General features: G+C 41.5%; 1 protein-coding gene across 1 annotated transcript in view; it reads right to left on the reverse strand.

Moving 5' to 3' along the window:
- Positions 1-24,640, reverse strand: part of beat-IIa (beaten path IIa) — a 50,093-nt gene that overhangs the window by 7,413 nt on the left and 18,040 nt on the right. Inside the window, exons 2-5 of the mRNA XM_017168189.3 lie at positions 22,241-22,950; positions 7,337-7,551; positions 3,971-4,106; positions 394-527 (exon numbers count right to left, since the gene is read on the reverse strand). Coding sequence (XP_017023678.1) covers positions 394-527; positions 3,971-4,106; positions 7,337-7,551; positions 22,241-22,454 — 699 coding nt within the window. The 5' untranslated portion in view covers positions 22,455-22,950. The remainder of the gene's footprint in view (positions 1-393; positions 528-3,970; positions 4,107-7,336; positions 7,552-22,240; positions 22,951-24,640) is intronic.

The following is a 24,640-nucleotide window of genomic DNA, read 5'->3' on the forward strand; positions in this document are numbered from 1 at the left end:
CTGGCAGGCTGTGAAATTGCGCATACGCCACGTTGACGGATGGACGAGCCCCCGAGGCGCAATGGTGGCGAATTACGAAAAAAATATATAAGAAACGAGAAGCAGAAACAAAAAAGAATGGAGAAAACGAAGCCAGAACCCTTTTGATTAAAGTCTTGTCCCAGCCCATTTTCGTGTTCATTTCTCAGCAGAATAGACAAGCACTTCAAAGGATCTGGTTGGACTTTGAACACACAAAATAGCCGCTGACCCGCTGTCAGATTTGTTTTCCAGTCGCCTCGAAAACATAAAATAAATTGAAACGGACCGTCGTCGTCCGGCACGGCAGGTTGGTAATATTTCATTGGAATGATTGTGGAGTTGAAAACAGAAGTTTATATATGTGCTACTCACCACCATGTTGTTGATTGTGAACGTTAGCTCGGATCGCGGCCGCGATGGCGGAGTGCTGCAGTTGGCTCGCAGGACATCGCCGGGCTCGTAGCGCGTGTGCTCTGTCAGCAGCACAGGACGCTTGTCAGGCAGCTCTGCAAAAAACAGAAAAACAATTTATATGTCAAGGATATAGCAACATTATTTTATAGTCAGAATAATAAAAAAGGCTTTGGGTATTCTTTCTTTGGAAAATGGTAAGAGGTTTAGCCCGGGACAATTCAATTAGCAGGACCTCCTGACACAAGACACATTAATAGGCGCATAAGTGGAGGCGGAAACCCGGAGAACCCTTCAATCACAACCGCAGGACGAAGATCCTGCTCGCTCTCGCCACGCTTAACTTTTTAATTAAGTCAACCAAGGCGGAGCCGGAGCCATAGCCGTAGCCGATGCCGGCCGCAACAACAGCCAGAGCCACTACTATGTGAACAGGACCCAGCGAGAGCAACAAAGTAACTAATGAAGAAAGTAATTTCCATGACAAAGGCGGCGGCAACTTTGCTCTTTTTCCCGAGTCGCCTGAGGCGGCTTTCTGTGTCCTGGCCGCTTTCTAATCCCCCAATCCCCGGACCCAGACCTCAGACCCCGAACCCCCGTCGCCTGCGCTTTTTGCCTTGCAGATTTTGACCTTTTTGCGGGGCCAGCTTCGAATGCTTCTTGGCCGGCTTTGCCATTCCTTTGCCGTTTTGGCCTGGAGTCTCTGCAGCCGTCCAATTCCCCCTAATGAGGGTCAGTCTCCAAGAGTACACTGGACTAAATACCCGAAAAATTGGTAAGAATTAAATACAAAATTTCTTTCCTATAAAAAATCTTGTAAACTTCAATTTTTGTTTAGGGGAATTTATCGAAAATGCTTCTGTTTTTCGAATTTATAATATGAATATGAATTTTTAACCACTGTAAACCAGCGAATGTTGGGCTTAATTTAGCAGCTGACCAGCCTACTTTGCACTTGGTTTCAGCTTCGACTCGTGTCATTAAGTTATTAAACTTAAGGCTGCCCAAAATGTTTGCCAACTATAAACTTTTGACTCGTACCAGCCGACGATGATGGGCAACGGGGGCGGCGGCGGGGCTGTGACTTAATGAAAGCCCGAATTAGCATAACTTTTGGGGGCCAGAACCAGCAGCCTTTGCTTGCCATCCCACCCACCCGCCGCCACTGCCATCCGTAATAACCTTGCCACCGTCTGAGCGCCTTGAATGGCCCGCCCCGCAAGGACAAAGTGTTTATTTTATGTGCCACGCAGACGCCGAGACGCTGGCAGCCTCCTTTCAGCGGGCTCCTTTCAGGATCCTTGGGCCGCAATCTGATTGCCACTTGAGCTCATTAACACACGATTAAACCTCAGAGTTATTTACACCGAGGACGCGGCGGCTGCATAAGCGAATGAGTGCGCACAACTAACACTGACTGACTGACTCGATGCATAAAACATCAGGCTGCGAAAAACTATGCGGCGAATCGATGAAATTAAAGCGGAAGTTTAAGCAGATGAGATGGGTTGCGAAGAGTTTTTCAGGTGCTTCTCAAAGATGTAGGAAAAACACATGGGCAATAAATAAAAGTAGGAGATATAGAAATGAAAGTTTCAGGCTATATAAGCTTTAATTTGCTTTAAAACAAAATATTATTAATAAAAAAATTATTATTAAGCAAATTAAATTCAATTAAAGACTTTCTATGGGTTTTTTCACAGCCCTATAGCTTATTATTTGCATGGATACAGAGAAAATTGACATCCCAATATGACACTAATTTTAGTATATTTTTCCTGTGTGCCAAAATACAATATGGTGTCGGTTACGGCTTCTGCCAGCTGGTGGTAGCAGTAATTTATTGTTTAGCCGGCAAGTTATTGGGGTTTTAGTGTCGACGACATTAGGCCTAAGCCCGGGGACCCACGCCCAACGACGAAACCGAGCCGGCAAGCCGCAGGATACAGGGCGCGGCGAGTAACCGACAAAGCCCGAGATTTGAGGCGCCTGTCAGTGTGTCAGTTCCCAACTGGCTTATCCGAAACAGCATTGATGTATGTCCCAAGGACCAAGGACCAAGGACCGAGGACCGAGGACCGAGCCAAGGTACCCAAGGCCGAGACCCGGAGAGCAACCAATTAAGTGCCGCAGCTATTAATGAAACTTTAATAAGTCGAGCGGCGCGTCCTTGACTGCCTGGCCTGTCCCGGCCTCATGAATTTAAAGCAAATACGCGATCAAAGGCTTTAATCCCCAGATGCTAGTTACGCAGAAGCGGCCAATTAAATGGGCTAAATGCGGCGTTAAATATAAAGCAGTCAACTGGCGGGGGGTGGCAAGGCGGAGGCGAGAATGATGCCAATCTAATAAAGGGCTACACAGAAAACAAGAGGGTCCTAAGTCTCGAATTGATTTTCCGTTCGGTAAGTATTTCGTTGCAAATAACATTTAGATCGATCCAACTTTGTTTATCTCTGTGTAGGCCAGAACGGCAGACATCTGAATGTTTAATGCTGGGCAACAAGCAGCCAGTGAGCCAGTGAGCCAGTGAGCCAGTGAGCCATTAACCCAGACGAGCTCTCAATCAAACACACGCACACACAGCGGGCTTTCCCGCCAGCCGAAGGGATTGCAGATGGAGAGCGGTGGAAATCGCGGGAAATGGATAAATCCTGCCCAGCAAGTGGCATAAAAATCAGCGACTAAAGCAGAATTTAGCTGTCGGAGCGCACTTCTCGAATGCCTGAGGCCGAGCGGATAGAAAGATTAACTTCGACAAACGCTGAACCAGCGCCATCGATTCAGGCCGCATTACGCATACGCCCCATATGCTGCACTCCTCAAGGCTAGGCAATTGTTAGGCCCAGACTGCACTCACAGGCTTAAACTAAAGTCTAGAATTAATTTCTTGTCAGTTTTTATCGACTAATTTTCCGTTTGTTAAACTTTTAAAGAGATCCCTTCTCTTCTGCCTGCTGAACTTGAGCCCAATAATTGCTAAGCCGTAACGGACTGGTGCTCATTGGATTTCATGACCCTGCCGCACTGATTAAATTCGTAATTCAAAGCGCGCCGCACCACGCTCATTTAAAACGCATAAAGCCGTGAAATGCGTGGGGCACAGGTAAGACTACCAAATAACCCCAGACAGGGGATGGGCCCAGACCTGGAGCCACTCTAAGCCAACCCCCTTGGTGCGGCAGCCCGCTTATCTGGCCAGAAGACGAAATGGCCTGTTAATGACGCAATTTTCAGCGCAAAACTTTGGCAACCAGCAGAAACAGCTGCTGTGACCTTGGCCAGGCCAAAAACAAATTGCCAAAGAAGCGAAAAACTTTCCCTGCTCCCACAGTCAGAGAATTTAGCCACGGAACGCTGCCCGGCGATCAAAGGAGAGTAATGTCAAAGGCTGCCCGATAGCTGATACACTCCCTCACTCTTTCAGTCGGGTTCCCTGGAAGCTTTTAAGCGCACTTTAGGCCAATTTGGATGAATCAGCTTAGGAGGTGGACACAAAACTCAGCATCGGGGACATAGGACTCAGACAGAGACTTACCAACAACTTGCATGGTGTCCACGGCGGTGGCGGTCGAGAAGAGCGGGGCATCGGCGGTCACTTCGCATGAAAAGTTGCCAGAGAGACCGAATCCAACGTTGCGTAAGAGGACCTGGGTGGCATTCGAGCTGGATACCTGTTGAGCAGAAGAACATATACTGTACTTAACAAAGTCAATGGAGGCACCCACATTTCGATGGTATTTTACTTGTATTTCCCGAAAACAATAATGTTATGCTGCTGCACTGACAAAAACAACTATAAATCGAGCCCCCACACCTGCCATCGCTCAGCTGTCCGCAATCTGACATCGAGTCCAACAAAGAAATGCACTTAAATTTATTAAAACAGCTTAAAAACAAACAAATACAAGCACAGCCAGCAGCCAACAGAGCAGAGCAGAGCGACAAGGAAAAACTGCCTTCAGCTAGGTAAAGTAAAAGTTTTCCACGACAAAACAAAAAATAACAAAAAAAATAAAATGAAAACAGGAGAGAGAGATGGGAGCGGAGGAGCACAAAAAAACTAAAGATAAACTCGCTGGCACAAACTCAATAGCCTGATGAAATATTTAGCCAGATTCGGAGCAACTTTATCGAAGCAACGAAATTGCAAGGACCTCTTCCTCGCCGCCTCAGCACCGCCCGCCGGCTGGGTAAACTTTTTCAATAATCTAGCCAAAGTAGAATTACCCCAGCCGAGACTCAATTCTCCAAACTCAGTCTCCACCGCCTCCCACTCTGCAGTCCTTGCTCTTCGCAGATTGCAGATTGCAGTTTTTGCAGGTGGGCGACAAAACTCAGACGCAGCAGGCAAAAATTTAAATGAAATTTTTGCCGCAGATAGCCGCGCGTTGATAGCGCCCACAAAAGCCGGCATTCCGGCTGTTCGGCTGTCCGGCACTCCGACGGCGCTGCTGGTAGTCACGCCAGGTGTCTCCTGACATTTTTTGAATAACCGCCAATAACAATAAAACTGCCAAACTGAATATGCATGAGCGGAAAGTTTAAAATATACAATATAAATAAATGCAGTGTGCGCGCAATTAAGGACATCAAAGTGAGGTTCGGTCCGGTTTCGGGTCCTTTCAGGAGCCATTCCAAAAAACTTAATTAAAAAAAAATGCTTTAACAATTTGTTCTTTTGGAAAAGTCCGAATTTCTCGCAGCTCGATTTACTTGTTTTTAATCTTTTTTATACTCTTGGGAATAAGGGTATCTTTGCTTTTTATACCCTTGCAGGGTATTATAATTTCAGTCAGAAGTTTGCAACGCAGTGAAGGAGACGTTTCCGACCCTATAAAGTATATATATTCTTGATCAGCATCAACAGCCGAGTCGATCTAGCCATGTCCGTCTGTCCGTCTGTCCGTCCGTCTGTCCGTCTGTCCGTCTGTCCGTCCGTCTGTCCGTTTCTACGCAAACTAGTCCCTCAGTTTTAAAGCTATCTGAATGAAACTTTGCATATAGTCTTCTATATACTCTCACTGCTATATATGTCGGAACGGGCCGGATCGGACGACTATATCATATAGCTGCCATACAAATGTTCAATAAATTTTTAGAAAAATAATTTTAACTTGGCTGTTTTTCAATATTATTCCATCATTTTTGAGATATAGCCGTTTTATATTATTCCAGAATTTTGGTAAAAATTTTATGAAAATCGGACCACTATATCTTATAGCTGCCATAGGAACGATCGGGAAATTAATCAAAAAAATCATAACTTCGTTGTTTTTCAACGTATTTTAATCTACTTTGACACATGAGCTTCTGGTATTATTTCAAAATTTTGGTAAAAATTTTATGACAATCGGACGACTATATCTTATAGCTGCCATAGGAACGATAGGGAAAGTAATAGAAAAAATTATAACTTCGTTGTTTTTCAATGTATTTTCATCTACTCTGAGATATGAGCTTTACTTATTATTATAGAATTTTGGTATACATTTTATGAAAGTCGGACAACTATATCATATAGCAGCCATAGAAGCGATCAGATGTAGAGAAAATGTAAAGCTGGGAATGTATAACTGTAACTGTCAAACTGCAAACATAATAAGTATAGGTAAAATGGTATGTAACTCAGTTTAGTGTCTGTTTTCGGCATTATAATTTATGACATAAATATGAAAACCAATCTGCAAGGGTATACAAACTTCGGCGTGCCGAAGTTAGCTTTCTTTCTTGTTAAACATAATATAGTTTAATATAAAACAAGAAAGGAAGCTAACTTCGGCACGCCGAAGTTTGTATACCCTTGCAGATATTATTTCATTACATTTTACCTATACTTATTATGTTTACAGTTTGACAGTTACAGTTTTGCATTCCCAGCTTTACATTTTGTATACATCTACCGATCGGTTCATATGGCAGCCGTATGATATAGTTGTCCGATTTTTATGAAATTTATACCAAAATTCTAGAACAATAAAAAAAGCCTATATCTCAGAGTAGATACAAATACGTTGAAAAACAACGAAGCTATAATTTTTTTCCTATTAATTTCCCGATCGTTCCTATGGCAGCTATATCATATAGTCGTCCGATTTTCATAAAATTTTTACCAAAATTTAGAAATAATATAAAATGGCCATATCTAAAAAATGGTGCAAAAATATTGAAAAACAGCAAAGTTATAATTTTTTTTCTAAAAATTTATCGGACATTTGTATGGCAGCTATATGATATAGTCGTCCGATCCGGCCCGTTCCGACATATATAGCAGTGAGAGTATATAGAAGACTATATGCAAAGTTTCATTCAGATAGCTTTTAAACTGAGGGACTAGTTTGCGTAGAAACGGACAGGTGGACAGACGGACAGACGGACAGACGGACAGACGGACAGACGGACATGGCTAGATCGACTCGGCTGTTGATGCTGATCAAGAATACTTTATAGGGTCGGAAACGTCTCCTTCACTGCGTTGCAAACTTCTGACTGAAATTATAATACCCTGCAAGGGTATAAAAATATAGACCCAAATAAAAATTATGATTTCAATTGGATTAAAAGGGCGTGTATATATTTTTTTAAAGTATTGGAATTATTCCATTGAAACTCTCTCTTATTTAAATTCTTAGCAGACATTAATTGTTAATACTACAACAAATTCCAAGTTATATTCAATTCCATTTAAATTTTCTAGATATTTAAGACCTTAAACAGAGAGATAGTAAATATTTCCATCATTTTATTGTGGGTTTTTAATTTGGTTTGAAATATTCTAAGAACTTTAATCGTTCTAAATTAGTTAGTGAAAATACATATATAATTAAATATCCCATATACCTTTCTCTAAGTTATATTGTTAGGCTGTAAACTTATAACATTTCATTAATTATTATATACTTACGTCCACATGAATGCCGGGAAAGGGAAAGACCTTCGTGTTGGGAAACTCGCCGGGCGTGTAGCGATAGAACTCGAGCTGGCCCCGATAGAACTTGGCCGAGTATAGTGGTGCCCCCTCCAGGTCGTACATGCACCGCAGCACCACGTGCTGACCCCGTCGCACCGCCGGTGGCTCGATGATTAAATTGACATTGCGCAGCGCGCACTCGACGAGTTCTGGAAAACGGCGGAGAGAGAAAAATGGGGGAAAATCGGTGATGGAATTAAAAGCGAATGCAAAGCCGGGGGATTCCAATTTAGTGTATTTGTTTTAATAAATTATTGAAATATTGTCCGAGAGCAGGCTCAGCGGCGGCGACACTGATAACATATAATCCACCGCTTAACTGCACCGCAATTGCTTGCTTTCGAGCGCTTCAGTTTGTTTTTGTCATCGGTTTGGGTTTCAAATGCTTAAAACGCCATGCAAATATGCTGAAAACGCAATTTAGCTGGTCATGTTTTTTTAGAGATACCCTCCATCTTGGGTATCTACGACTGCCTTCTTTTGCTCCTTAAATATATTATTGTGTACCCTAAATGTGACTTAAAAATTGAACAAGATTGCTTTTTTATAAGACGAATATTTAATGACCGTAATAACAAACTAAATTTTGTATTTAATGGGTTTCTTTTATGTTCCTACTAATAGTTTTATATCGATTTCAACTGTATTATAGCCCATAATAATAATAAACTTTATAGTAAGTACTAAAATATATATTTGAAATAATTATATCAGTCATAAAGTTACCTCTTAAGGGTAATAAAAATGTCGCTGTTTTATAAAATCTTTAGGTACCGGGTTTTTGTTCATGTTTCTGTTCGAATGATTGTCATATTTGGTGCTTAAATGATTTATAAATGTTTTTTCAACCATCGGAAAGCTTGATAGATTACGGTGGGATTTTGTAGGGGCAGTTATGCAAACGAATGGCGCTGCATGGAAAATATTATGATAAAAACTGCTGGTTGCCTGTAAGCCCAAAGCCCAAATAAACACCATTCATAACTGAATTTCGCTGGTAAGCCAGTGATGATTTAGGCCAAAACTAAAACTACGACGCTTTCAGTGCTGCTTTTATATTTAGCCAAAACGGTGGTCAGGATTTATAGATTCTGGGTCGCAAACTCAGCCCGACCTTCACTTACTTAGGCAATCTCCCTGTTTGCTCGCCAAGTTTTATTAATTACCAAACAATCAACGCCAATTTCCGGCAACTTTATGACCGCCCATTTCAGAGTCGTTTGTCAACAAATGCGTAGCATAATTCAAGGCGCCAGCCCGGTAACTGCCTCTCGCTCACACACACCCGCCCGGAGCTTAGCCCTGACCCTCCTCTCCCACCGGAGTTCTGGTGTTTTACAAGCCAACATAGCCTAACAAGGCACTCAAAAATTTTTTATATCTTATTTGGGTCACATTTCATGCGGCTGTGCCCTTAAGAATAATGGCACATAATTTGCGGCTTTCCCAGCGCAGCGCAGCGTCCCTTTTGTGCCCGGCCAAGGGATCTGTGTGGAATGTGAGGCAGGGCAAGGATTCGGTTCCTTGCAAATCTCTCGCGAGGCGAATAAAATAAAATTGTTTTCATTTTTTTCGCTCGCTCTCCCTACATGCCAGCTGTGCGTAATTCATTACCTTCGGGAGTTGTTTGCATATCAGGCGATATCTTCGGCGGCGACTGCTTACTCCCTGAAAAATGCCATGGAAAATTGGCATGATTTTCATTATGCCAATGCTGCTGCTGCTGTTGAGTTGCCCTTTAACATTTACTCCATTTGCAGGCTGTCAAATGAATTCCTGCACATTGACCTTAATGACCAGCGGGGCCTGCCAGCATAATTGGCCAACTGCCTGTGTGTCCTGGCCAGGGACAACGAGCAAACAAGAAATTACAAAAAAAATATGCAAGACTTTTTAGATAAGACTGAGAGATACCTTTTAGAGACCTTAAATACTTAAAAGATAAAGCTTTTAACTGTTAAAATATAAGGATATTTCAGTTTTATTTATTTTACCAAGTTTCTAATGTAATTAATAGTTTTCCTAGACCAAACATAGTTGCATTCATGCTCAATATGCCCACAATTTCCCCAAATATACCTGCTATGAATACACCTGGCTGGCAGGGCACAACTTAACTTAAGCAGTGCCTTAAAGTCCTTGCTAGCCGCATAAATATTTGCACACTGAAATCGAAAATTCCGCTTGTTTGCCAATTGAAAATTGGAAAGTGTAGTTGCCGGGGCCCGCCCGCTGAGAGTTTTCCGAGCAGCAGCAGCAGGAGCTGGAGCAGCGAAATGCAACCGCAAATACTTGCTTATTGCTGGGAAAACTTTGCTTGTTAGTGTTTAGGTGGAAAGTGCAGCAGTAAGAAATCATAGCACACAATCGGGTGCACAACTTTCCCAGGAAAAGCAACAAAGAGCAGCCAAACAATGTCTATAAATCCACACACACCCCTCACTGCCACTAGGACTGGCACTCGCACTGGCATATAGTTGGAAAGGTAAAAAGTTTGCGCAAAAGTCACATATTTGTTCGATTTTGCTAAGTGCCAGCTTACAAGTGCCTTGTCCTTATCCTTTTGCGATTTGTTTACATGGCAGCCACCAAAGCGAAAACCCAGAAATAGGACCCACCTGGCCCTCTTCATTTCATGCTGTTGTTGTTAGTTCTTTTTTTTTTGTCAGGATTTCTCCAGGATCTGGGGGGGGGGGAGATTTACCTGACTGCCTGCCTCTGCCTCTGCCTGCCTGCTAAATATCAATGCAGCCGGCCCTTGTTTGTTTCCATTTTCTTTGTCGTGCTCCCTGGACTCCCTGGGAAATGCCCTGCCATCTGCCGGGAGAGTAAACACTTTTCACGCTCTTTTCACCGCATTTTCCCCGCAGCATCCTGTTTTTCTTTTTTTCATCTTTTTGGTTTATTGTTTTCCAATCTGGCATCCGACCAGAGTGCGTCATTGGTTGGGATTGGTTGACTGGTGAGTCTCAGGTGCGATGAAACCGCAAGTGATGCCTAAATTGAGAAGTTAGATGCTACTTTTGACGCCTGTTCCCTGGGGCTTTGACATTTTTTATAGTTTCTTACAGAATACTTTAAGAAATTATTCTATTAAATAACAAAAGGAAATTAAAAGAAGAATCCAAAGTGGATCTAAAATACAAACGGATCTAAATACAATGGAATAGAAACAACTTGCTTAGAAAATCCTATTAGGGTCTTCTTTTAAGAAGAAACATTTATTCTGCTACTATTTAATGAAAGTATATACACAGAATCCTTGAAAATATATGCCAAATTTATTTTAGTTTAGTTTTTCGATAGTTTTAGTTTGCAACTGATTGATTGCCCTAAACTGTGTTCAATGGGTTGGGGGGGGGGGAGTTTAAAAATTCCAGCCTAAATGCTGCGTTCTCATGCGAATTCCTGAGTGCCGAATCCTGAATTCTGAACTCTGAATCCCGTAAACGTGAATGCCGTGCAAGGCAAACAAGCTGCCAAACAGAAGCGGCCCAATATGAATATCGCAGCATTATAATTTGCAGAGTCGCTTTCCATATAATGGGAGGAGTGAAGGGGGCCCGGAGCGTGCTTAAACAAACATCAGGCAGCTGGAATGTAATATCTATGTGCATTGAAGCGTACGTGTAGCATTGTCTCGGTATTTAATAGGCTTTTGTTGCAGCTTCCATTGAAAATGGAAATTGTTGAGTCCCGCTGTAGCTCCCTGGCATGTTTACCAGGCTATTCTATTCCTACGCTCCTGATTCTGTTTCTGTTTCGGTTTCCTATCAACATCCTCAGTGCCCAGCTGGCTGGCTGGCTGGCAGCTCATTGAAAGATTTATCATACGGCAGAAACAGCAGGTCTTTGAAAATGAGACGATGACTTGAGCAGGGAAGTCGACCACTTGGCAAAAATATAATTTGTATAATTTCCAAATTCAAATACCATAACCGTATTACGAGAAAAGGAACCTATTCCAATCTCAAACTAAGACATATTTTCATTCCATTTTCCTCATTAATTTTGTTTAAACAATTGTATCTACATTTAAATATATTTTCAACTCTAAATGCTTCTGAAATTATGTTAATCTTCTTAATTTTTAATTATTGTTGCCAGTGTAATGCTGATGACGAGCCACCTGTCTGGAGTCCTGAATCCCAACCGACCATGTTGACACAGCCCACATAGGCGTCCCATACACATGCATAATGGAATTTCTAATAACTGCCACAGCTCCTCCTCGGATTGGATCGAGAGCCGGGACAGGAAACGGTAGCAGAACAGGACGAGGACCAAGCCAAGCCAAGCCTTCCTGCTGGGTCAACAGCATTTAGTGACAATAAGCGTGCTGCAGTTCATTTGCCCAGTCCCAGAGTTCAAAGAGCGGTGGGTCGGTTGGTTCGTGTTTCGGTTTGCTTTTGGCCAGGAATCGGGATTGGATCGCCTGCTGAAGGGGTGGCCAAGTGCACTTTGTCAGGCATCGGCCAACATGCACTTCAGCAGGCATCCAACCCCGTCGAGGCTCATCCCGAGAGCCGCAGCAATTTAATTAACATAAAAAACACAACTCGCACAATTCGAGACCATAAATCAAAAGCCCGCACACGCCCAACACTAAACTAATACCACTGAAAAACCTAATGCCGGACACAAAAAGCACAACTGGAAAAATGTGTGTCTGGCAAAAAGTGCATTCGGCGAAGAAAAAGGGTAACCACTGTCAGAAAATTATATATTGATATATGGATTTAAAAATGATAACTTTTTTGTAATAATTATTTTTTTCTTTCTCCTGGTTTAATTAAAGTTTTTCAAAAATTAAAAAAAAATTTGGCAAAGTCAATGTCCAGGCTCGGCTCTATTGTAGCTTTCCTACATTTTTCATTTTTCTTTCAAATTTTCTTTAAATCATAAATGTTATCACAGCTCACCTAAGGTTTTGTCAGTGTGCAAAGAAGTAAAAACGCTTCGAATAAAAATGAAAATGCTAGTTATGGTCTACGGATTCCGGCTCTTACAGAAGTTCTCAAAGTAGAGTTGCCTGTATAGAGTAGCATTTGTTTTTCCGCCACGGTGCTTAGCTCAGCCTTTGTCACAGTTACGGGCTCGGGACCCCCGGGGCAGCAGCAGCGGGCAGGGGCCCAACCCAAACCGCAATTCGGAGTCCAGCATAACCGAAAAGCAACCAAACCCGTTCGTGTCGTGTCCAGAGGGCATCAGCATAAACAAAGGGTCCAAACATAATTTAGTTAAAACTCCTTTTGTCAGGGGCGTGGCACACCTCGCCGGAGGAAATGAAAAATGCTGATTATGGAAACGCAAACGATAATTTGTTGTGTGTTATGGCAACTAAATGAGCCGTGCAAAGGGTTTGGGCCGGGATTTGATTTGAATTTTGCAATTTTCATTTGCTAATTGCTTAATCATTAAATTCAATTACAAACGGCAATTTAATTATGTGTCGCTTAAGGGGGGATATACATGTAAACCAAAATTTGTTGGGCAAATTTTTTTTTTTGGTTTAAAAAATAGTTTATTATTTAAAGAATATAGTGTGTAAGTTTCATTATCGAATTCCAACTCTAAGTGCCTCAAATCAAGTATGCACGCAAGGTTCACAAGTGTTAACGTGGGCGCATCAAAAACTTTAAACGTCTTTTTCTCAGCTTCTAATTTTTGCATTTCTACCTATGCTCTGGACACGATTCACAAAAAACTATGTAACATATCGGAGTGAATCAAAAATTGTTATAATCAGCATGAAATTATCTTCTATTTGAACCTACATGGTTGTTATAAAACTGAGTATTACTATTTTTTAAGAGGGTGGGAAGTGAAAACTGATCACCTGAAAATGGCATTTTTTCCTTGAAATCAAAATTTATTTTTTTTGTCTTGATTTCTTTTTGGTTTTTTAGGTTCAAATAGAAGATAAAGGTGTAATGAATACAAAAAAATTTAGTTTACGGATTTCGGACTGGAATTACGAGCTCTATCGTGTCCATAGCACGGCAAATCAAAGCTCGAGGCGCTACGGCATATGTTCCATAAGTCCGCCATTTTGTAAAATATTGTTTATAACTAATTTTTTTTATCATCTCTGATTCTACTTTTAACTATATCCAAAGTTTCACGACGATTGCTTGACTATTTCTTATAAAAAAAAATTCGCGAAAAATGGCCAAATTTTGACCGCTTACATGTATATCCCCCCTTAATCAAATATACAATCGAATAATTACAAGGAAAAAAGGTAAAATAATTTAAATCGTTTTGGTAATTCGAGTTTGAAGCTCTTAATTGAGAACACAAGTAATTAATTTATTTCAGGATTGGATTTTTTCACCTCTAATCCTATTAAAGACCAAAGTAATTTTCAGATTTACCATTTAAAATAAAAAGTACAGGTTCCTTGTCACTACTACTTGAAATCGTTTTAAATGCTTTGCTAAAGTCATAAAATTAAAAATAAATACAGACTAGATGTAATGATTTTGATTGCCTTTTTTATCGCTTAATAAACATTGCAATACTTAATTGACATCTCTCGTTCGATTATCCTTTTTGCCAGCAAATATTGTTCACTTTTTGGGGTTTCTTTTCGCCACTCTGGCAGTGGTTTATAAAAAACAAAATCCCGACAATCTCAAGCTGGCCCCAAAGGAGCCAAAACAAAGTAAGAACTGTGAGAAATGAAGGAAATAACACTCCTTGTCTGCTCTCTGCAAACAGACATTGGACTGGGTAAACAATAGGAATATATGCGATAAATGAAAAAATAATAACAAACATTAATCCGAGGGCTGCCTGCTCGAGTGGATGATGATGATGTTGATGATGGCGATGATGATGTGCCGAAATGCCGCCCTTTGGCCCGAGTGGCCGGGTGCCCGGGGTTATCCTTGCACTGCCCCGACACGCCCGGCACGGCACTCCTTGGTCTCGTGATAGTCTTTCGTTATCCTCCGCTTTGCACAGAAGCGCTAAGCAAATAAAACAAAAAGGATAACTGTGCAAATATTGTGCAGACTGCTTGGCCGGATAAGGGGCGGCGGCGGGGCTAAAGCAAACAGTCACTGCTAAAAACATAAATATGTATGCATGTGTGAGCGAGTGTGTGTGGTGTTCTCTTTTTTATTTTTATTTTTTATTTTCATTTTTATTTTCGTCCTGGTGACATTGCACTGCACATAAGTCGCTCGCCCGGTTGCTTAGTTGGATATTCTATTTCCCACCCCAGCTTTTTCCGTTTCTCCCAATTTTCATTTGCTTTACTCCTTACGCACATAAACTTGTGCAGAGAAAATTAAAATTGGTAGGTTTTTAAATATTTATCATTTTTAAGGTTCACTTTTTAGAATCCTAGGGAAGAATATCATCAAAATGTGTCCCAGATCGACTCATATGTCTTTATTTAACACTGGAAAACTTGTAAACTTGGTAAAGAAAACATTTAAAAATTAGGCTTAAGACCTTATTTATAAATATAATTAATTAATTCAAGACATATAATAATATTAATAATTAATAAGGTTAAATTAAAATCTTGTCAATATATTTTTTATAGGAAATTTAATCCAGCCCCCTAATTCCGGCAGTTATTTTTCCAGTGCAATTATATCCCCATCTGTTCGCTCGTATTTATTTAGTTTATTTTCGAGCTTCTTTGGCCCTGTTCACTTGGCGTATACGCAACGCCGTAACGCCCAAGACTGCGACTGCGACTGCGGCGGCGATGCGACTGCGAATACGACTCAATTGAGGCTGGGCAGCAAACATTTTGTTATCTCGGCACCAGCATCGATGCCGAATGGATTTTTAGTTCAGCAAATTCTCTCTTATGCTTTCTATTTTTTTTTCTTTTTTTTTCTAGGGCTTGGGCCTCCCCAAGTGCGTTTTGTTTGTGCCGCCGCTTTCCCTCCACGAGGCCAGTATATTTTTTCCGTCGCTCTTCTTGTTCATTCAGTTTTTCCATTTGGCCCGGCCGGAGCGTCAGAGCGCTTATCTCGCATGCCGCATCGCGAACTGCTTGTAAATAGCATTCATGGCCTGACACTAATGGAACTTTTGACCGTTTGTGCTACCCGCCGTCCGCTATCCGCCATCCGCCATTCCATTCCATTCCCCTGGATTCTGCGCCCCCTTGTTTTCATCTCCAACTCCAGTTCCATTCCCAATAGCGTATCCAGTGCCCAGTCCATTCCATTCCAATTGCCCACTGGCCCAATGTCCGGCGTCGGCTGCAGGGCCAAAAACTTGGATGGCATTCATCGACTTCGCCATGAGGCGGTTCACTCCGAGCACTATTCTGGGTATTCTGAGTGCCCTAAAGTCAAGTCTCTGGGAATATTACTGGTAAATCATTGAAAAGGAATTTTAAGAACTATTTTTTACACTTTACTTGATAAAAAAAATGATTTAAAAATTACCTAGAAGTATTTTATTGAATATATTACCTATAATAAAAACAATTAATATTTTTATAAATTTAAAAAGAAACCTTTTAATATTCAGAGGTACTCCAAGTTCGTTAGTTTTCCCTAACCATATTCAGAGATAAAAATTGTTTTTCTTCTCTTCCATGGCAACGCGAATTCACGCAACTACGTTTGTTGTTGTTCTTCGTTTTTTTTCAAAGCTTTTTTCATTCATATTTGTGTGTGATTTTTTTGGCTATTTTCTTCTATATCGCTTCTGGTATCAATTTTGCGAGCCAACAGTTTGTCGGGTCTTTCAACAAGTCGTTTGTTGTCACTTCTTTTCGCCGAAATAGCAATCACCTGCAAATGTCAGCCTGCCTGCCCGCCTTTGAGCCTGGCTGCGTGGAATCGTCGATATATTTGAAATCAGAATACCACTAATTAGTAGGGATATAATTTTAAATGAATTTTCGACAAACGCAAAAACTGTGTGGCAAATGCTGTGTTTGATTAGAAAATTAATCTGTGCACTGATTTAAATGCAATTTTCATTTTCCCAAAAATCGGACCAAGGGCAAGCGGAAAGGCGCGACAGGAGCGGGCGATAAGCGACAATGGCATTCGGAAATTTCATTTTTGGTAACTAGATCTCTCCGGGTCCAGGCACAGACATTCATAAATGTGGTGTCAATGGGCTATACGTGTGTCTGTGGGTGTGTGTGTGGCAAATCCAAGGGGGACAGGACCCGGACTCCGCCATATCCATTTCGTTTTATGTTTACAATTTGGCATGGTTTTTGTGCCTTCTGATTTATGCATAAATTGATGCTACTAGTTTGTTTGTTTGCCCGTTTGTTTGTTGTTTTTTTTCGCCGCCAAAAAGCGCATTTGCCATGGACATCCTGCCCGTTTTCCCGCTTTTTCCCGCTTAGTTCGCCTTTCACCCGCTCCCCTTCTCAGCCATTTCCATCGAGCATTTCTGTCTGGTTTTTGGTCATGCCAGAGATTCAGTAGCAAAAACATTCATAATTTTAATTAAGTCATAGAAACGTGCTGCACACAAAACGCAGATGTACACTGGGGGAATTTATGCATTTACATATGTAACCAATTTGTATTTAAAAAGTTTTTGATTCTTAAAATGTTACATGGCCGGAATTTATAGTAATCCCTTTTTGAAGTTATAAAATGAGATAAAAGCGGATCACAACCATTTAAATTAAAGAACTTATCATCTACATATTTCTATTTAATTTTTATATATTTTTCTGAACAATATTTTAGTCTATTCTTACTATTTTCTATAGATATAAACTTTTAATAAAGCTCCTCTGTACACTCTATATGATTTTAAAAAATATTTTCTCTTCCTTCAAAATACATCAAAACGCATTCTTTCTGTGCTAATTTCTTAAACGATTTATCTCCGATTTGGAGTGTTAGTTTAGATCATTTTTATTCTCTGTGTATACAAGCAGAAGTTCGCTTAACTTTTGTGTGCCAGTCCTGCCAGCAGCCGGCGGCCGTGGGTTTTTGTGTGTGTTGTTTTGTTTCGAGTTGTATTTGGTTACGATGCTCACAAAATTGCACTTGAAATTTATCCCCGAGCCTTATTAGTTATTTACGCAGCAGGCGCACTCGCCGTAATGTGTGAGTGTTTGTGTGCGAATGAGGGGGGGGGGTCTGTGCAAATGCCCTAACGGCATTTTCGGTGCAAGCCCAAAGACCACCCCCAACCGGCCTGCCGCTCAACACCACCCATTGCAGATTTATAGCCTGCAGCAGTTTTTAGAGCTCGTCCTTTGTTTCGCCCTGCGTTTTGTTTATTTGGTTTTGCAATTGTTAAAAGTTTATGTCGTTTTTGTTGCGGCTGTTGCATTTCGCACACACAGTTTCCACTTGGACTCGGCGAACAACAAGTTTTTGCTTTTGTTTTTGGTTTTATTCGGGGGCGGGTAGGAGTGGCACTGCCAGAAATATACAAAATACTAGAAACAAAACAAACAACAGTCTGAAACAAAAACGGTGGTAGTTTTTGGGTTGCGCCAGTTGCGATTTTGTCGCCGGGATTTCTTCCAGTTATTTTTTGGCAACGTTGCTTAATTAAACGTGAACTATTGCCAGATGGAGTTTAAATATTGGGGAATTTCGTTTTCCGGATTTGATTGAAATGTTGAAGGAATACTAAAAAGGGTAAGGGTATTAGGAGTCCCTCGATGTGTATAGTTGGGAGTTTCAATTAAACAAAAATATTTATATAAATAATATTTCTGATGGGTCAGAGAGTACTTCCCCTCAGCAAATTATAATCACAAAGCGAGGCATATTATTTTAGCCCAACTTTCTTAATAATTTCCAGCTTACTGCAGTTTAATTGCTAAAATTGAACACAAGCTCTCTCCTTTCTGCCTGCGGCTTTTGAAGTTCCTCGAACTTGTGCATTAATACCAATTTGCACTTGTCAATCAAGGCAACACTCCGCAGCCAGCAGAAACCTACAAAACTTCTAATGAGCCTAATTATTTCAACTATTTAGCCAAATACACAACATCTTGCGGCGGCTCCGGGGGGAACAGTGGGGAACAGCGACTGGGGAAAGCATTCCAATGCTTGCCAAATTTTGCTAATGATAAATAAATTATGCGGCAGCAGCCGCACAAAATGCCAAGCTCCGGTCCGCACCGACCCACCGACCCACCTCCCCAGAAACCACAAGCAGAAAACAAATAAACTCGCTTCGCAATGCCAAAAGATAAGTATACGCCCTGTGGTCCCTGTCCCCTGTTCCGAAGACATTAAAGCCCCGAGATTTTCGGGGAGGTTCGAGGACTCGTGAAGCGGGGTGAATGGTATCGCATTACCAAAGGCAAGCGCACATGCGTTAATAAACAAAATCTGTTGCTAATGTACAAAATAAGTTAATTATGGCAACACGCAAATGCGAAAATGCGAGGCGAAAATGCCAAATGCTCTGATGCTGGGGACAACTTTTGCAGCTTTTCGAAAACTCTCACTGACACTCTCGGTTTTTCGGGGTCGCAGATACATATATTATATATATCCTGGGGCGTGGAAATCGCCGGGGGCTTTAATAGTAAGAGGTGCACTTGCCCTGCACTCTCCTTTGTTCTTTGTGCGCGATAATTGCATTTTATGGCTGTGGCAAGCAAACAAATAAACAAATAGAACGCACATACACACACTCGGACGGGATATATGGCAGCCATGGCGCAGAAACAAATAATTACAAATTGCATTAATAATATACAAACACAAGCGGCGGCTCTAAGCCTGCCCTCGGCGAAGGCCCCCGATTCGATTTACCTTTTGGCAATTTTTGCGTGACTGGCATAATTGCTCGGTGGCCGAAATCGGTGGGCACTGCCACGCCCATTCATATGTATATATAATGCCGCTAGCATTTACACAAATATCTGAGAGCAAAACCACATGAAATTTACATATTTTATTTGTAATTTGTTTGCAGCCCGTCAATATTATTTAGCAATTAATATTTCAATGATAGCAAAAACATAAATATAGTAAATGTGGTTTTCTGTCCGAGAGGGCATGCACACTGTGATTTAACAAGAATATCACTCATTATCTTTAGGAGGAATATAAATCTTTAATAAACAGAGTTACTAATATTGTCTCTGCCATAGAATACCCAATTTTAGTACTAATAACTGCCAGTAAAATTGAAAATCAAAATCAATTGTCCTGCGTAACACTGAGTATTTTATAGTCGTCATAAAGGTCATTGAATACCACTGCCAATGTATCAATTTGGCCAGCAAAATGTCATATTTTTATTAGATGCATTCGAGCGAATGTCAAAATTATAGTTGAATTGCATTTTGTTGTTATTAGTGAGCAAATGGCGAAATTGATTACGAATGCGTGTGCTTATGGGATTTATGGGAATGTGTCCATGATTATTATGCACTTTTGGTGGAGTACGAGGGCTTACCTACACACACACAGTCAGCGGACCATGAAAACCCCAGTGCCAGTGCCAGTTTCCGAAAGGCGGGAAAATCAAATCGAATTTATTGCTAATCCGCACAGCTTCCAATGCCCTGATTTATGGGCGCTCTTCTTTCGGGGGAAGGTTCGTTGTCGATCAGAACAATGGTAGCAGCCCATTTCGAGTTCTAATTCACTTTTACTAATACACCACTTTGCCGCTAACCCCAGCCCATTAACCCGACCCCATCCATTAGCAACGCGTCTAATAAAGCGCTGATGCCTCGGAATCTGGTTCCGATTTCGCTTCCGAATCCGCCGATGCACTTCCCCGCCTGCAATCTCTGGAATGGGGAGAGGAGAGCATTCGACTGGAGTGCCTAGTGGGGAGACCTAAAGGGTCGCGGATCACGGCGCACAAATCTCTACGTCGGCGCTCTTTTCATGGCAACCCCTCCGCAGTAGCCGAAAAATGCACTCTCCAAATGGAGATGCTGTAGTTTTGGACTTAAAGTCACAAATATGTATATATTTTATACGAAAATAAAATCAACTTAGAGCGAAGAAGCATTTTAAATCAGAAAGATCAATAATTTATTATTATAAAATGTATATTTTTCTATATTTTTAAATTGTTTAAATTTATTTTCATGTGACTCAACTCAACAGAAAAGAAAATAATGCCTTTATATGTACCATATATCGGTCTAAGCGTCATACTAAATAATTTTAAAAATTGTGTAAAGCCAACTTCTTAATTATTCCCCTCAAAATAAAGCCTCAAAATATCTTAACTTCACTACAAATACACTCTTTAAATACTTTTCATAACTGAAAGCTAGCTCATGCAACTAATTCCTTTATTTATTTATTTAAGCATTAAAAATTCTAAAATGTGGCCTAAAACAGCAGCCAGAACAGCATCACCGATTGCAGTCGAGGGAATGCCACCGATGAAATGCGCTGCTTAAGCTGTTCATTAGCAGCCGAGTAATGGAGCAACAGCCTGACACAGATTTGCTTTGGCAAGTGCCGACGGCTCCTCCTCCGATCCTGCGGTCCTGCTCTCGTCCTTTAGTCGTCCTCCAGTGGCAATGGATGCCATTCTATTCAGGTCGCCCCCGTTCGATTCGATTCCATTCGATTCGATTCTCAGGGCCCATAGTGTTCCGTTTTGTGGCCATGGCGACGACACGGCAGCCGGAGGGGTCATTAAAAAGTTTTTACAAGCACCCTGAATCGGCATTAGCGTCGCTGCCAGAGGAGGATGAAGCGGCGTGGAGTGGAGTGGAGCGGAGTCTAGTGGCGGCGGGTGGAGTGTGTTGTGTGTGCGGATCTGATTCCGCTGCTGATTGTCATTGACAGCCAGGCGAGTGGATCCCATACCCGCACCCTTATCGGTGTATCGGTGCCCCTTTACCCCTTTCGCCCGCCGAATTGACACCTCGCCACCGCTTAGATATCGCTGCTAAACTGGCTGTCAATCCTTTTTATTGCCCAGCACTCTGCCACTCTTCGCACTCAGCTCCACTCTCTCCACACTCTCCAGATCTTTGCCACTTCGTCAATCAATTGTGCCCCTTTTATTTGTATTTTATTATGCCAAAGTGTTGTTCCGAATGTCATTTCAAGTATCGATTGTCTGTGTCTACACTCTGAGAAAGAACTAATTATATTTCGAAGAACCAAAACGGGAAAATTTTTGTGAAAAAATAATTAAATCTCTTTGTATTTTAGGAATAAAAAAACTCTTAAAGATTTTTCAGTTTTCTTTCAATATTTTATATATCAAAACATATTTATTATTACTTGTAACCATTCTAAATCCTCTGTGTACATCTGTGGCTGTTTTTGGTTCTCTTCTAATTCCCAATTTCTGTACAGCGTGGGTTAAAACTAGAGTTTGGAGTCACATTTGGAGGCACTTAATTGAGCAGCCGCATCGACGGACTTGGAAAAAAAAAAAACTGAAGGAGATGTGGAGCAGTCAATTGAGTTAGGGGTTGAGTGTGGTTGACAGTGTTGTTGGTCCTGCCTCCAAAATGCCCAGATACCACTTGAAAAGGGATGACAGCCCGGGAAAGAGCTGCTGAGTGGTAGAAACCCGACAAATACTTCATTAAATTGAACAAATGAAACTCTTAAAGTGCGAGCCAATAGTATCGAATTTGTTGGCTTGATAAATGGTTGAGAACTGAAAGTTAGGCTTGTGATCTTAGCTTTAGTATATTTATGTATCTGTAAAAACTACCTTTTCTGATTAATTACATCTGCTAAACACCTGTCTTTAAGATCTGATCAATCATTTTGATGACCCAAAATTGAAACATATTTGCAAGCGTATTTGCCATATGTTTGATGGCTTTTCAACTCGAAAACTTTGATGTTTGCTGCTCGGTAAACATTATCATTGGCATTAAAATTAGACTAAACAAATCGAGGGGAGTGGTGGACTTACCCATGCTCAGTAGCAGAACGGCAAGGAGCAGCAGCAGGAATCCGGTTGGAGTTATCCGGCAGTCTGGCAGTCTTCTCCGGCTCTGCCGATGTTGGTGTCGCATCTTGTGGATGCCTCTGCCTCTGGCTCCGCCCGAGGCTTCATCTTCGGCGGCTGACAAATCTCCGCGGAGCTGCAGTTCCAGCATTTCGAGGGGCGGGCAAATGTCTTGCATTTGCGGCGGCCAAGACAATTTAATAAACACTTCAGCTTCGCACGCCGCACAGTCTGTTTTGATATTTTTTAGGGGTTGTGTGAGGGGGAGATGGAGCAATGGGGATAGGTCTTGGGGGAAATATGCAAATTATTTATGCCCGACTGGCAGCGGTTTTGGGTTCTATTTGCGCCTTGGCAAATTGGCCCATAAACAAAGTGTCTGTCTGGTCGCTGCCTGGGGAAGAGCGCGCTAATAAGCAGCCGGATAATTAATATTTTCCGCACTCCGCTCTCTTTTCTCACTTTCACTCAAGCTGGCCTTCGATTGGCACTCGACGAATTTGCACATTTTGCTGATTGTTTATACATTTCAATTTCCGCCCATTAATTGCCGGCCGACGTTTTCCACTGATCTTTTGGCTGGCCTCTTCTGTTTTGGCCCAGTTTAGACGAAGTCCATTTGGTGTTAAACGGCTCCTGTGTCCAGCTGTTTTCCGCTTTGCCCCGGAAGTGCTCTGCAAGGCGGAATGAATAATAACAAACACGCGTTAGTTGTTGTGCAATTAAATATAGGCCAGCAGCTGTGCCCCGCCGAACCGCTTGTATTTGGCATGTAAACAACGGCGCGCACACAACCGATACGAAACCCGAAATGAAACCAGACTCGTGCTATACACTCCCCGGGAGCGACAATCCGCGCCTACGACAAGTTGACAGACGACTGAGGAGTCCTAAGGACGTCCCCAAGAACACACCCCGAAAGACAAGGCGCGCTGTCGCTTCCAAAATTAGCACGCTGGAAGTGCCGGCGGCAACATGTTGCGGGGGCTGCTGGAAAGCGAGCAACATGTTGCGGGAAAACATGGAATCGAAAATGTATATGTATCTATATATGATGATGCTGGGTTTTGAAATTATTTAAAAAATAATAAACAACAAAGATTAAAAACATTTCGTAAAAGTAAAATTATTTTATAAATTTTTTGTCTTAAATAATCTTAAAATAGTAAATAAAAATAATTATTTTAAATCAAATCATAAGCTTTAGATAACACCCATTTGTCCTGCATTATTCCTTTGACTTGGTCGTATACGATTTCCTTGGAAAATACCATCCTCTGTAGCCATGTTTTCCCCCTTTCCACCAGCAGCTGCACAGGGGAAAGCCAATATGATAAACAATAACAAATCATCTAAACACAAAAACCGGCTAGCAAACAAACCAAAAAGCAGAGTTTAATTTAACGAGAACAAAGTGAGTTCTTTGTGAGTTCTCAGAGTTTTTGTCCCTGCTAATGAGGCTGTGCACAAGTGGCAGGCCGGCCCTTCAGCCCCGTGTATGTTACTCCTCGCATATAAGTACGAAGTATGTGCTTAACCCTTTCAGGGCGACTGGAGGATGCGGCCACTTAACCCGTTACGGCTACTGTTGGCTCTCCGCCCTGCGGTCGCTGCTCTGGCGTTTTGTTTATTTAAGTTGCAATTACTTTTTGCCACCCCCGCCGCCGCCGCCGCCGCCTTATGCATGCAACAAATGTTGCGCCATTCAATTTCCCGTGTTTTGTAAGCATTCAGCGAGTGTGTGTGTGTGAGTGCGAAGGTTGCCCCTCTCTTCAAAAGGGGAAGCACAACTAGATCCACTCAAGTGCAATGACATCATGGCAAGCATTCATAATGCTCATTAGCCAGCCCCCTTCGGAAGTGTTCCCTAACCCGTAACCCGTTCGCCGGTGGCCATGTCAAAATGCCATTTTTATGTGGCACACGCGCTGCACTGTTTCTGGCAGCTTATCGAAGCCGTCTTTATTTCCACAACGACTTGCCTGCCACACTGGGAAAATCTTTTTTATCTAGGGATATATTCAAGCAATGCAAATATAAAATGGAATCTAATCTTTGCAGGTTGAAATTATGTAATTTTTTATCATATATTTATAGGAATATGGTACAAATCCCTTAGCTATATGGTATTCTTCCCATTATTATTTTATTAATCCAAATAAGACTCACTTGTCATTTAATTTTCTACGAAATAGAGCTTGTGTTTCATAATTGAAGCTTCAGGGGATTTTTCATTCAAGCCGAAGGAGACCTCTAAATATACATATAAATGTACATATATTCATAATCTATATTGCAGAGTGCAGTTCCAACTTCTGATTAAACCAATTTAGTTAAAACCAATCAAACTTGTCTTGAATCTAA

Source organism: Drosophila kikkawai, chromosome 3R (genome assembly GCF_030179895.1).
Source record: "Drosophila kikkawai strain 14028-0561.14 chromosome 3R, DkikHiC1v2, whole genome shotgun sequence".
NCBI classification, from domain to species: Eukaryota; Metazoa; Arthropoda; class Insecta; order Diptera; family Drosophilidae; genus Drosophila; species Drosophila kikkawai.